The sequence below is a fragment of the Jaculus jaculus genome, chromosome 18 (genome assembly GCF_020740685.1).
Source record: "Jaculus jaculus isolate mJacJac1 chromosome 18, mJacJac1.mat.Y.cur, whole genome shotgun sequence".
In the NCBI taxonomy this organism is placed as follows: domain Eukaryota; kingdom Metazoa; phylum Chordata; class Mammalia; order Rodentia; family Dipodidae; genus Jaculus; species Jaculus jaculus.
The window spans coordinates 36,940,642-36,954,422 of record NC_059119.1 but is presented as its reverse complement, the minus strand read 5'-3'; the positions used below and the strand labels follow the sequence as shown (position 1 = coordinate 36,954,422).

The 13,781-nt window shown below is 42.3% G+C and overlaps 1 protein-coding gene across 1 annotated transcript; it reads right to left on the bottom strand.

Moving 5' to 3' along the window:
- Positions 1 to 816: 816 nt before the first annotated feature.
- On the bottom strand, positions 817 to 1,678 carry LOC101616978 (ATP-dependent DNA helicase Q5-like). Its single transcript, XM_045137271.1, has 2 exons — positions 1,664 to 1,678; positions 817 to 1,467 (listed from the first exon to the last, which is right to left on the bottom strand). Exons 1-2 carry the CDS (start codon positions 1,676 to 1,678, stop codon positions 817 to 819), a joined length of 666 nt encoding a protein of 221 aa, XP_044993206.1.
- Positions 1,679 to 13,781: the final 12,103 nt, after the last annotated feature.

Below are 13,781 nucleotides of genomic sequence, written 5' to 3'. Positions count from 1 at the left end.
ATTTTGAGAGAGAGAGAGGGAGAGAGAGGAGGGGCACCCCTGTCTTGTTTCCGATTTCAATGGGAACTCATTGAGTCTTCCCCATTAGGTATTATTTCAGCTTTAGGTGTTTTACATATAGCCTTTACTGTGTTGAGATAGGAACCCTCCTTGCCTATTCTCTCCAGCGTTTTTGTCATGAAGTGATGTTGCATTTTATCAAACACCTCTCTGCATCTATTGAAATGACAATGTGGTTCTTTTGATTCAGTTTATTTATGTGGTGTACTATGTTGACAGATTTCTGTATGTTGAACCATCCCTGTGTCCCTGGGATGAAGCCTACTTGATCAAGGTGGCTAATGCTTTTGATGTGTGTGTGCAAGGATTTTGTTCAGGATCATTGTATCTAAGTTCATCGGGGATATAGGCCTGTAGTTTTCTATGCTTGTTACATCTCTTGTCTGGTTTTGGTTTTAGGGTGATGATAGTGTCATAAAAGGAGTTGGGGAGCATTCTCTGTTCTCTGATTACGTAAAGCAGATTGAGAAAAACTGGTTTCAGATCTTCAATGAAGTTTTGATAGAATTTGACTGAGAAGCCATCAGTTCTTGACTTTTCTTTGTGAGGAGGTTTTTTTTTTTTTTTGCAGGACAAAAGTGCTTAAAATCCAACTTTTCTAACGCCTCTGCATCCTCTTTGAAAACCCCATGTAAGTCTACCTTACACACAAGGACTGCCTGCTGGGAGACAATGGGAGGGCATAAAAGGGACAACTCCCTTTGTGCACAAGTTTTAAGAAGCCTGACCAAAGAAGCTAGGAAAAGCAAAGGTTCTTCAGCCACAGTGCCTCACCCCTTTACTAGACTTCTGTCCAAGAGCCTTAAGGCAGAAGTCCCGCAGATTTCCATAGGGATCAGTTATCAGTTCCTTAAACTGCACATCATAGAAGAGGTTGGCACGGAAGCAGGGAGTCTTGAAAGAGGCCACTGGTTGTTTCAGGTGCAGGGCAGCAAACACGGTCTCTTGGACTTGCAGGGTAGCTGTATCTGTCAAAGCCACACATGGGACATGTGCTAGTTGGGAGCGCAGGGCACCCAGACGCAAATAGTCAGGACGAAAGTCATGGCCCCACTGGGAAACACAATGAGCTTCATCCACCACCAAGTAAGACAGTAAGTGGCGGGAGACGAGGGAATTCAGTGTGGGCTGGAAGGAGGTTGAAGCTGCCATCTCTGGGGTGATATACAAAATCTTGGTCCGAGGTTTTTCTCGCTCCAGGTCAGACAGCAGCTCCTTCCTCTCCTGCGCTGAGAGCTTCGAGTTTAGGGAACTCACGTGTACCTTCAAGGCCAGTAAGTGATCCACCTGGTCCTGAATCAGAGCAATGAGAGGAGAGACCACAAGGGTGATGCCTTTGGCCAACAGAGCAGGAAGCTGATAGCAAAGGGATTTTCCTGCCCCTGTGGGCATGCACACAAAAACATCCTTGTCACATAAAGTCAGATGCACACAGTGCCGCATGTTTCTGAAGTTCATTTGCAGTGACTGGAGGCCCTGCTGTGCCCATTCTCTCTTCTCTCCTAGGCCACTGTGCGGCACGGAGCTAGAGACTGGACCGCGACAGGCAACACAGATGTCTTCAGCGCTGTCTGGCGTTGCCCCAGGATCCACAGTCTACTACTGTAAGGGCAGCCATGACAGCCCTTCTGCCCCCGCAGCGTCCCATTCACTCTTCTTCCTCCCAAATCAACGCTGTTCACTTCACCCCCACGATATCACAGCTGGCTCTGGGCTGCCCCGGCTCCGCCAGCGCCGTCGGTGCCTCGGCCGCCCGGCAACTCGTCAGGGAAGCCGCCGCCGCTAACTCACAGCAGCCCTCACGGCTGGGCGCTCAGTCAGGCAAAAACTCCACATCGCTCTAACTTCCGTCGCGCGGCGATGACGTGCGCGGGCGCCAGGGCTGTGAGGAGGTTTTTGATTACTGTTTCAATCTCAAAGGATGTGATAGATTTGGTTAGGAGATTAATCTGCTCTGAGTTAAGTTTTTTTTTTTAATTTTTTTTGTTCATTTTTTATTTATTTATTTGAGAGCGACAGACACAGAGAGAAAGACAGGTAGAGGGAGAGAGAGAATGGGCGCGCCAGGGCCTCCAGCCTCTGCAAACGAACTCCAGACGCGTGCGCCCCCTTGTGCATCTGGCTAACGTGGGTCCTGGGGAACCGAGCCTCGAACCGGGGTCCTTAGGCTTCACAGGCAAGCGCTTAACCGCTAAGCCATCTCTCCAGCCCTGAGTTAAGTTTTTGTAGGTGGTATGTGTCTAGGAATTCATATATTTTTTCCAGATTATCCAGTTTTGTGGAGTAGAGGCTTTGGAAGTAAGTCCTGATGAAGCTTCTAATTTCATTTATGTCTTTTTCATTTATATTTATGCCCTTTTTCATTTATAATTTTGTTAATTTGAAACCCCTCTCTCTCTTTCTCTCTCTCTCTTGCTTGGTCAAATTGGCCAGGAGTCTATCAATTTTATTTATTTTTTCAAAGAACCAGCTTTTCATTTCATTGATTTTTAAAATTATTTTCTCAGTTTCCAATTCATTAATTTCTGCTCTGATCTTGCTTATTTTTTCCTGTTTGGCACTCTTAGGGTTGGATTCTTCTTGTTTTTCCAGTGCCTTTAGGTGGAAAGTTAGGAAAGTTTAGGTGGAAGTATTGATTTGGAACCTGTCTTTGTTATGAAGGCATTTAGTACTTTGAATTTTCCCCTAAGCACTGCCTTTATTGTGTCCCATTGGTTCTGGTAAGTTGTGTTCTTATTGTTATTCAATTCTAGAAATATTACAATTTATTTTTTGATTTATTTATTTATTTATTTTTGGCTTTTTAAGGTAGGGTCTCACTGTAGCACAAGCTGACCTGGACTCACTATGTAGTCTTAGAGTGGCCTTGAACTCACGGTGATCCTCCTACCTCTGCCTCCCGAGTGCTGGGATTAAAGGCGTGCGCCACTGTGCCCGGCTTTTTTTTTTTTTTTATTTCTGCCACAGCACATTCATTATCTAAAAGTGTGTTGTTTGGTCTCCAGGAGCTAGTGGAATTCCTGAATTGTCTCTTCTTTAATTTCTAGCTTTAAAACATTGTGATCTGACATGATGCAGGAAATTACATCAATTTTACCTGAGTTTATGGAGGCAGGCTTTATGGCCTTATATATGAACTATTTTAGAGAAGGGTCCATGGGCTGCCGAGAAGAATGTGTAATCTTTAGAATTTGGGTAGAATGTTCTGTAGATGTCTGTTACGTCTGGTTGATCTGTGGGGTTGTTGAGCTCTCTTCCCTGTTTTCTGCTTGGATGATCTATCTACTGTTCATAGTGGAGTATTGAAATCCCCACATTTGATGGTATTGGTGTTTATTTCTGTTCTGTTGTCAAGTAGGTTTTCTTTCATAAATTGTTTGGGGCATATAGATTTATGATTGTTGGATCATTCCCTTGATGAGTAAAAGTGGCCTTATTTGTCCTTTTTGATTACTTTTGGTTTGAAGTCTATGTTATTAGATGATAATATAGCAGCCCTTGGTTGTTTCTTATTTCCATTTGCTTAGAATATCATTTTTCATCCCTATACCCTGAGAAGGTGTCTCGCTTTAGTGATAAGGTGAGTTTCTTGAAGACAGAAGATAGAAGGAAGGTTCCATTTTTATGACACACCCTGTTAACTTGTGTCTTTTTAAATTTTTTAAAAAAATTTTTGTTTATTATTCATTTATTAATTTATTTGAGAGTGCCAGACAGAGCGAGAAAAAGAGAGGGGGGGGGAATGGGTGCGCCAGGGCCTCCGGCCACTGCAAACAAATTCCAGATGTGTGCACCCCCTTGTGTATCTGGCTAACGTGGGTCCTGGGGAATAGAGCCTTGAACCGGGGTCCTTAGGCTTCACAGGCAGGTGCTTAACCACTCAGCCATCTCTCCAGCCCCAACTTGTGTCTTTTGATGGGTGAGTTAAGACTATTAATATTTAAGGTTATAACTATGAGGTTTGATTTAATTCTGTCTATGTTGGGGCACTTTTGTCATTTGGTGTTTTCTTGGACTTTGAACTTTTTTGATCCTGGTCTAATTTTAGTTATTATAATCTGCTTTTTGTAGGCTCTTGAAATTGATTGTTTGACTCTTCTATGTGGAGGATTCCTTGATGTATTTTCTGCAGGTTTGGCTTTGTGTCCATATAATCATAGACCTGGCTTTTATCCTGGAAAACTTTTCTTTCACCATCTATTATAAAGGACACTTTCACTGGGTACAGTTGTTTGGGTTGGAAGCCATACTTTTTTAGACTTTGCTCCATTCCAGGCCCTTGTATTGTCTTCAGTGAGTGTTTCTGTTTTATGTTTGAATAGAATAGGTTAATGATGGTGCTCTATTTTGGGCTACACAAGTTGTAAAGGGCATAAGTGTGCCAGTTGCTCTGGTACTGGAGACCTGGGATCCCTTTAACCTGGTCTCAGCTGTGTCTGGCTTGTGGCTTCAGGGCCACAGCACTTGCCCTTGCTCTCTTATTGAACCCAGATAGGAAGGTTATGGAGGTTTAACTGGTTTACCCTGGCAGGTGATTGCCTGGATTTCCTGTGTTTTCCTTTTGGGGCTGAAGTGATGCCCCAAGTAGTCACTGGGAGTGGGATGGGTAATTGGAGAGATGGTGGGAGTTTCTGGGTTCCACAGCCCAGGCCAGATCAGGGAGTTGACTGGTGTTGGGGAGACAGGGGCACTGGCCCAGGGGCACACACAAGGGCACCTGGAGGCAGCACAGGGTGTTGAGGGTCTGCAGTTCAGGGGAGTGGAGGCAGCCTTCAGGCCAGTCCACCAAGGGTGCAAGACAGGGGACAAGATTGCAGGTGGGTTATGGTCTCATTTGGAGCAGCCTATAAGAACCAGATGGAGCCAGATGTAGGTAAGAGGCAGTGGGTCAGGGCCATTGGGAGACTGGGAAGCAGCAAGAGCCATCAATAGATGCTGTGGGGGAATCTGGGAGGGGGAATGGCACACAGACTGCAGGTAGTGGTCAGCAGGGGCCTCTAGGAGAGGGGAAAGACATGTGGCCATGGGTGGTGGGGGTGTCTGGGGGAGGGGGAAGGTGTGTAGGGTAGTGGTCTGCAGGGGCTTACTGGAGATGGTCAATTCATTGGGTCTTTGGCAGATGCAAGGTGCGGGGGGGGGGGTCAGGGAGATGGGGGATGGCACATAAGCCCCAGTTGGCAGAGCTTGCAGGGAGGGCAGCAGAGAACCTGGTCAGGGGCATGTGTCTGGGGCAGGTGTTTGGGATGATCTCAGGGTTCAATGGGCTACCTAAGAGCCTGGGAATTAGCAGACTCTACTGTGCTCCTCTCTGCCTGCCCACTGCAGGTCTGCTAAGACCTGCTCACACTGGAGTCCCACAGACCGTGTCTGATGTTGCTTTCTGAGATGAAGCATGGTTAGGAGGACAGCGTCTTGACCCCTGAGTTCTGTATTTTGTCCGTGGGTTTTCATGTCTGTTTTGGTGCCAGTACCATGATGTTTTTGTCACTATTGCTATATAGAAAATCTCCAGCTGTGTTCTTTCTCTTTAGGATTGCTTTGGCTATTTGTGGTATTTTGTGCTTCCACATGAACTCTTAGATTATTATTCCCAGCTCAGTGAGGAATGTTATTGGAATTTTGATGGGAATTACTTTGAATTTGTAGATTACTTTTGTTTACTTTTACTAATATATCCATTATCACAATATCAATTCTAATCTAGGAGAATGAAAACTTTTCCCATTATCTAGTAACCTCTTTGATATCTTTTTATTTTTCATTAGAGAGGTCTTTCACATTGTTTTTGATTAAATGTATTTTTAGGTGCTTATTTTTTGCAGTTATTTGGAATAGGATGCTTTTCTTGATTTCTTTCCCTGTGAATTCATTAGGGGTATATATGAAAGCCACTGTGTGTTGATTTTGTATCCAGAAACCTTACTCAATGCATTTATTAGCTACAGGAGTTCTTTTTGAAGATTCAATTGGGACTTTTGGATATAGAATCATGTCACCTGCAAATAAGGATAGTTTGACCTTTTCCTTTCCTATTTTTACTCCATTTTTGTCTTCTCATTTTATTGCTTTCTCTAGGACTTAAAGCACTGTATTAAATAGAAGGGGAGACAGTGGAATCCTTGTTTCATTCCTTATTTTAGAGGTCTCAAATTTTCTCCATTTAATATAATGTTGGCTGTGGGTTTGTCATATATGCCCTTTATTACGTTGAGGTACAGCCCACCTTTGCCTATTTTTTCCAGGACTTTCATCATTAAGGCATGTTGGATTTTGTCACATACTTTTTCTGTAGTTATATCATCATATACATTTTATCCTTAAATTTATTTGTATGGTATATTGTACTTATTGATTTATGTATATTGAACAAACCTTGCAACCCTGTATACTCTTAATTTATTCTTGAATTTGGTTTGTGAGAATCTTTTTGACAACTTTTGCATACATATTCATTGGTTAAATTGGTCAGTAATTCTTTCTTTCTGCTATAATTTTGACCAGTTTAGGAATCAGGGTAATACTGGATTTTTGGGTGTTCCTTCCCTTCGTATTTTGTGAACAACTTGAGAAAAGTTAATATTAGGTTGTCTTTAAAATAAGTCTGATAGAATTTGGCAGTTAATTCATCTGGTCCTGATTTTTTTTTTTTTTTTGTGGGGCGACTTTTTATTTTTTATTTTTATTTATTTGAGAGTGACAGAGAGAGAAACAGGGAGGGAGAGAGAGGGGGAGAGAGATAGAGAGAAAGAGAGAGGGAGAGAGGAAGAGAGAATAGGCATTCCAGGGCCTCCAGCCACTGAAAACGAATTCTAGATGCATGTGCCACCTTGTGCATCTGGCTTATGTGGGTGCTGGGTAATTGAGCCTTGAACCAGGGTCCTTAGGCTTCACAGGCAAGCACTTAACTGCTAAGCCTGTGGGGTGACTTTTTAAAAATTTATTTATTTTTATTGGCAGTTCCATAATTGTAGACAATAACCTATGCTAATTCCCTCCCTCCCCCCACTTCCCCCTTTGCAACTCTGTTCTCCACCATACCCCTTCCCCATCTCAATCAGTCTCTCTTTTATTTTGATGTCATCATCTTTTCCTCCTATTATGATGGTCTTGTGTAGGTAGTGTCAGGCACTGCAAGGTTATGGATATCCAGGCCATTTTGTGTCTGGAGGAGCACATTGTAAGGGGTCCCACCCTTCCTTTGGCTCTTATATTCTTTCAGCCACACTTCTGCAATGGACCCTGAGCTCTTGAAGGTGTGATAGAGATATTTCAGTGCTGAGCACTCCTCTGTCACTTCTCCTCAGCAGTATGATGCCTTCTGAGTCATCCCATGGTCACCACCATCTGAAAAGAGAAGCTTCTCTAAGCAAAAGTGAGAGTAGCATTAATATGTGGGTATGAACATTAAGAAAAGTGCTTTGTGGGAGGTTTGGTGAGCATAGTATATACATTTAGCCAGACACTAGCAAACATTAAACCCCTAGGGCTCATGACTAGCCCTATCATAGGGTCTCAGTATCAGGCATGTATTCCCTCCCATGGAGCGGGCCTCCAGTCCAATTAGAGAACAGTTGGTTTCCCCCATAACAGACATGCCACTATTGCACCCATTGGCTCATTTTGCCTGGCTTACACTGTCCACTGTTGAGTGTCTCCACTGGTGATTTCTCTCTCTCTCACATTGAACTGCATAGTTTTTACTGGCTTTCTGTCAGCTGGTATACACAGGAGGTTTTCAGCTCAGCTCCAGCAGGACTTCTCAGTGGCTTGCAGCCCAAGTATGTGGAGTCTTCCGCAACAGGGTCTTACCATTTATTCCTGGTGAGAAACCAAGAGCCTCGGCAATGGCCTATAATGTTTTGGGGGCATCAAGGACCACCCTGCCCATCACTGCAAGGTATCCCATCTCTGGCACTGAAACTTTTCTGGTAACAATCTATAGCTTCTGGGCATTCCATTGTCAAAAGAGCAGGTTTCTATATGACTTATTCATACTCTCTTAGAATTTGATTAGCCTTCTTCCCACCTTTCCTTCATTTGGTCTCTTCCCCTGACCTCATGTAGGCCTTTCCACTCCTGTTAATCTGTTCTTCTGTTCTTCTACTACTTAGCTATATACAATACCATCCTATTAAGTCTCCCCTCCCTTCCTTTATATTCCCTTTATATCCCCTTTCTAGCTTAATTTAGAAAGTGTGGTGACCTATTTATTTATATTTTTTGAGGTAAGGTCTCACTATAGCCAAGGCTAACCTGGAATTCACTATGTAGTCTCAGGGAGGCCTCAAACTCACAGAGATCCTCCTATCTCTGCCTCCTGAGTGCTGAGATTAAAGGCTGTGTGGTGACTTTTAGTTGCAGTTTCAATCTCATTGCTTCTAATGGGTCTATTTAAGTTACTGTTATTTTCAAGATTTAAGTATGGGAGGTTAAATGTGTTTTTAGTTTTCTTAGTTTGTACATACCTGTTGTAAAAAAAAATAATGGGTTTAAAAGTAGGAGGGAAAGGATGGTACAAACATGTGTTGTTTATATAGTAAATATGTCCATATCTAATAAAAATAAATTTAAAAAATAATGGGTTTAGTTATAACATTTCCATACTTGTGTATTATGTACTTTGATCTTAATTACCACTCTCATGCTATCTCCCCTTCCTCCCCCCTTGTGCATTCCTTCCAATTCAAAAATAGCTTGCCTTATAATTTAGCTTTTATTTGGTTTAATCTAAATCTTGCATATAGGAGGATACATGCAATACATGTCTGACTCAGACTTACTTAATTTAACCTAATGGTCTGCATTTTTATCATTTTTCCTATAGGTGTTACTTCATTCTTTTTGTGGCTTTCTAAAACTCCAATGTTGGTATGTGCTGCACCATATTTGCTTTATGCATTCCTGTACCATGAACACAAAAGCTCATGTGATAGCCTGGCTGTTGTAAATACTGCCACAATAAGCACGGATGTGCCATTATCATTGTGGTTAAATGACTTAGATCCCTTCAGGTATATATAAGGAGTCGCCATGATAGCTGGATCCTATGATAGCTCTAGTTCCAGGTTTTAAAATTATTTTATTCATTTATTTGAGAGACAGAGAAAGAAAAAAAAAAAAACTGTATCTGTACATCAGGGCCTCTTATTACTGCAGACTAACTCCAGATACATGCACTACTTTGTGCATCTAGCTTTATGTAGGCACTGAGGAATCAAATCCAGGCTCTCAGGCTTTCCAAGAAAGTGCCTTTAACCATTGAACCTTCTCTCCAGCCCATAGTTTTAGTTTTTTGAGGATCTCCTATACTATTAGGTATGCAAGTATTCATCAGGCAATTTGGTCTGTAGTTTTGCTGTTGCTGTCTCCTTATCCACTTTTGGTATTGGGAGTAATAATTACATAAGAATATGAGATTGGTATTTTTTATTTTATGAGTTTAGCTCTTGTGATAATTGGAATGTAAGCTTTCTTCTCTCTTTCATTGCTAACTGTTATATTGTTCATTTCATCCCTAATTTTATTACTTGGGGCTTTCTTTCTCATTTATTAGTTTGGCTAAGGTTTGGTCATTCTTGCTTTATTTTTAAAGAACTAACTTTCACAGTAAACCTAAATTTACTTTTGACTCTTATTTTGTTTTTGTCTTTGCGTTCTCAAGGTAGCGTTTCACTCTAGGCCAGGCTGACCTGGAATTCACTAAGTAGTGTTAGGCTGGTCTGGAACTCACAGTGATCTTTCTACCTTTGTCTCCTAAGTGCTGGGATTAAAGGCATGTGCTACCATGTCTGACATTTTTGACAATTTGTAGGCATATTTTTGACAAATTGATATGAATTTTTTTCTAATATATATTTTTTGGTTTATTTATTTATTTATTTGAGAGTGACAGAGAGAGAGGCAGAGAGAGAGAGAAAGAGAGAGAGAGAGAGAGAGAGAGAGAGAGAGAGAGAGAATGAATGGGTGCGCCAGAGCTTCCAGCCACTGTAAACGAACTCCAGATGCGTGCGCCCCCTTGTGCATCTGGCTAATGTGGGTCCTAGGGAATCGAGCCTCGAACCGGGTTCCTTAAGCTTCACAGGCAAGCGCTTAACTGCTAAGCCATCTCTCTAGCCCTTGATATGAATTTTGATGATAGTCATTCATGTTACTTTTTCTTGTCTCCCCTCCTTCTTCCTGAACCTTTGCTTATTCCCAAGTAGTCCCACTTCTCCTTTGACATCTCTTTTAATTTTTGTAGCCTGCTGAGTTTAGAGTTGCTAACATTAGCAGGGGTGGGAATTATTTATTAAGCCTGGGTAAGTTACAGTAGATAGACCACTGAAGATAAAAATGTTCCCCTCCATCTTTTCCAAAGTAGGGGAATGGGCTTCATGGTACAGTGCATAGAAAATAGGCTGACAGACTTCCAGTTAAGATGGCGGCGTAGGTACCACGCCAAAGCAGCCTAGGGGGAAAAAAGACCAAAAAACTCAGCAAAATACACACTTTTACTAAAAAGTTTTTACTAAAAAGTGAGGTGTATAGGAAATTGAGGTGGCAGCGGAGAAGTAGAAGAGTTATACAGCATCCAGAGCCTGCACAGGCGGGAAAAGCGGCTCCGGCAGCTCGGCCAACCGCCGCAGCCGTGGCACAGAAGAAAGCCGCCAGACTCTCGGCTCGAGCCGCAGGAAAAGCCAGGTGCGGGATTTTCCCCTCATACCGCGCTCTCCGCAACTCGGGAAATGTGAGGGGAGAGCGGCAACGAGCAGCGGAGGAGCAGACCGCGAGGTAGAAGAACACGTGGACCAGCGAGACAACCAGAGCAGCCATGGCTCCCTCCCCTCCCCCACCGCCTGAACCCAGCTCCAGCGATCAGAGCAGCGGCCCGGGACCCGGCCACGCCAACTTGGGCTGACAGCGGGACCCAAGCAGGAGCAGAGTTCGGCAGCAACATCAGCGGCTCCAGCACCGGTAACAGCAGCCCCAGCAGCAGCGGACCCAGGAGCGGCAGCGGCGGCAGATCCCGCAGCAGCGGCTTCGGGGGGAGCAGCGGCGGTGGACACGGCAGCAGCAGCTTCAGCAGCGGTGGTGGCTCTGGCGGTGGCAGCTACGGCAGCAGCAGCGGCAGCAGCAGCGGCTCGGTTTGCCCCGTAGGAAAAGCAAGTGCCCAGCTCCAGAAATCAGAACAGCAGCCCGACGACCCAGGCAGCAACTTGACTGAGACCAAAATCACCCAAGGTAACTGGGATTGCACCAGGGAAGGGTCTCACTTGGTCACAAGCTGACTTGGATCCCTCAACAGACCAGAAATCTAAACCTCTTTGTTGATAGAGGATCTGGTCATTATAATAACTACTCTTGCATACATACTTGGGGCTGTTTTTGATTGAATGTGTACAGTGTTTAGTTAAATTTTAGAATCTACCTGTATTTTATTCCACTCAGCCTGCTTGAATACTCTTATAGCAGGGAAACTCAACCCCTAAGAACATCTTTGTAGATACTCTGAGAGTCTTAAGAGCCACACCTAATACCTTAAGGTCCTACCCTGAAAATATATTACATCAAATCAATTGATACGGCGAAGAATACACAGCTAGCTAGAAAATCCAAGCATTAACTTAATCCAAGATGCAAAAATATATACATTATAACACAACAAACACTAAAAAGCAAGACGATATAAATCCACCTAAAGTATTAATGCATCAGAAATGTCCTCCAGTGAGAAAGAGTTAGAGGAAATGCCTGAGAAAGATTTCAAAAGAATAATTATAAATATGTTCAAAGAGGTCAAAGAACACATGAAAACAATCAAAGAAGAAATCAAAGAGGAAATCAAAGAGGAAATCAAAGGATTCAAAGAAGAGGCAGGACACCAATTTAATGAAATAAAGAAGGCAATACAAGACATAAATAGGGAAATAGAAATAATAAAGAAAAACCAGTCAGAATTACTAGCAATGAAGAACACAGTTAATGAAATAAAAAACTCTGTAGAAAATCTCACCAGTAGGATGGATGAGGGAGAGGACAGAATATCTAAGCTAGAAGACCAGGTGGCAGACCTAATGCAGTCCAACAAAGAGAAAGACAAACTTATAGAAAAGTATGAGTGGGAATTTCAAGATATTCGGGACACTATGAAAAGATCCAATATAAGAATTCAGGGCATAGTAAAAGGAGAAGAACTCCACTCCAGAGGCATAGTAGGCATCTTCAACAAAATCATAGAGGAAAATTTCCCCCAAATTGGGAAAGAGGTGCCAATGCAGATACAGGAAGCCTTTAGAACCCCAGCCAGACAAAACCCAAAAAGAACCTCTCCTCGCCATATTATAATCAAACTTCCAAACACACACACCAAAGAAAAAATATTGAAAGCAGTTAGAGAGAAAAATCAAGTTACCTACAAAAGCAAGCCCATCAGGATTACAGCAGATTATTCAACACAAACTTTTAAAGCCAGAAGGGCTTGGAGTAATATATTCCAAGTTCTGAAAGATAACAACTGTCAACCAAGGTTACTTTATCCTGCAAAGTTATCCATTCAAATAGATGGAGAAATAAAGACATTCCATGACAAAAGCAGGTTAAAGGAGTATTTGAAGACAAAACCAGCTCTACAGAAAATACTTGATAGAATCCTCCATGCTGAACAAAAGGAAAAGCACACATATAAGGAACCTAGAAAAAACAAGCTATACTCAAATACCAGTTAACAGAAGAGAGTACAGGTAGAACCAGTAACACACACACACACACACACACACAAATGGCAAACATAAATACACACCTTTCAATAATATCTCTTAATATCAATGGTCTCAATGCCCCAACGAAAAGACATAGATTTGCAGACTGGGTTAAAAAGCAGGATCCTACAATTTTTTGTCTCCAAGAAACTCACCTTTCTACAAAGGATAAACATTATCTTAGGGTGAAAGGTTGGAAGACGGTGTTTCAAGCAAATGGGCCTAGAAAACAAGCAGGGGTTGCTATCCTAATATCAGACAGGGTAGACTTTAGTCCGACGTTAGTCAAGAAAGATAAGGAAGGTCACTTTATATTGATTAAGGGCACACTCCAACAGGAGGACATTACAATCCTAAACATATATGCACCTAACATGGGGGCTCCCAAATTCGTCAAATAAACACTATTAGAACTAAGGTCACAGATAACACCAAACACAGTGGTGGTGGGTGACATTAACACCCCACTCTCATCAATTGACAGGTCATCCAGGGAAAGAATAAACAGAGAGGCATCTGGACTAAATGAGGTCATAGAAGGAATGGACCTAACAGATATATACAGGGCATTTCATCCAAAGGCTGCAGAATAGACATTCTTTTCAGCAGCACATGGAACATTCTCTAAAATAGACCATATATTAGGACACAAAGCAAATCTTGACAAATTCAGGAAAATTGAAATAATTCCTTGCATTCTATCTGACCACAATGGAATTAAACTACAAATCAGTAGCAAGAAAGGCTATAGAGCATACACAAAATCATGGAAACTAAACAATACACTACTAAATGATGAGTGGGTCAATGAAGAAATAAAAAAGGAAATCAAAAAATTTATAGAGTCAAATGATAATGAGAACACAACATACCAAAATCTCTGAGACACAATAAAGGCAGTTCTAAGAGGTAAATTTATAGCCTTAAGTGCCTATATTAAGAAATTAGAAAGGTCGCAAGTAAACGACCTAATGCTTCGCCTTA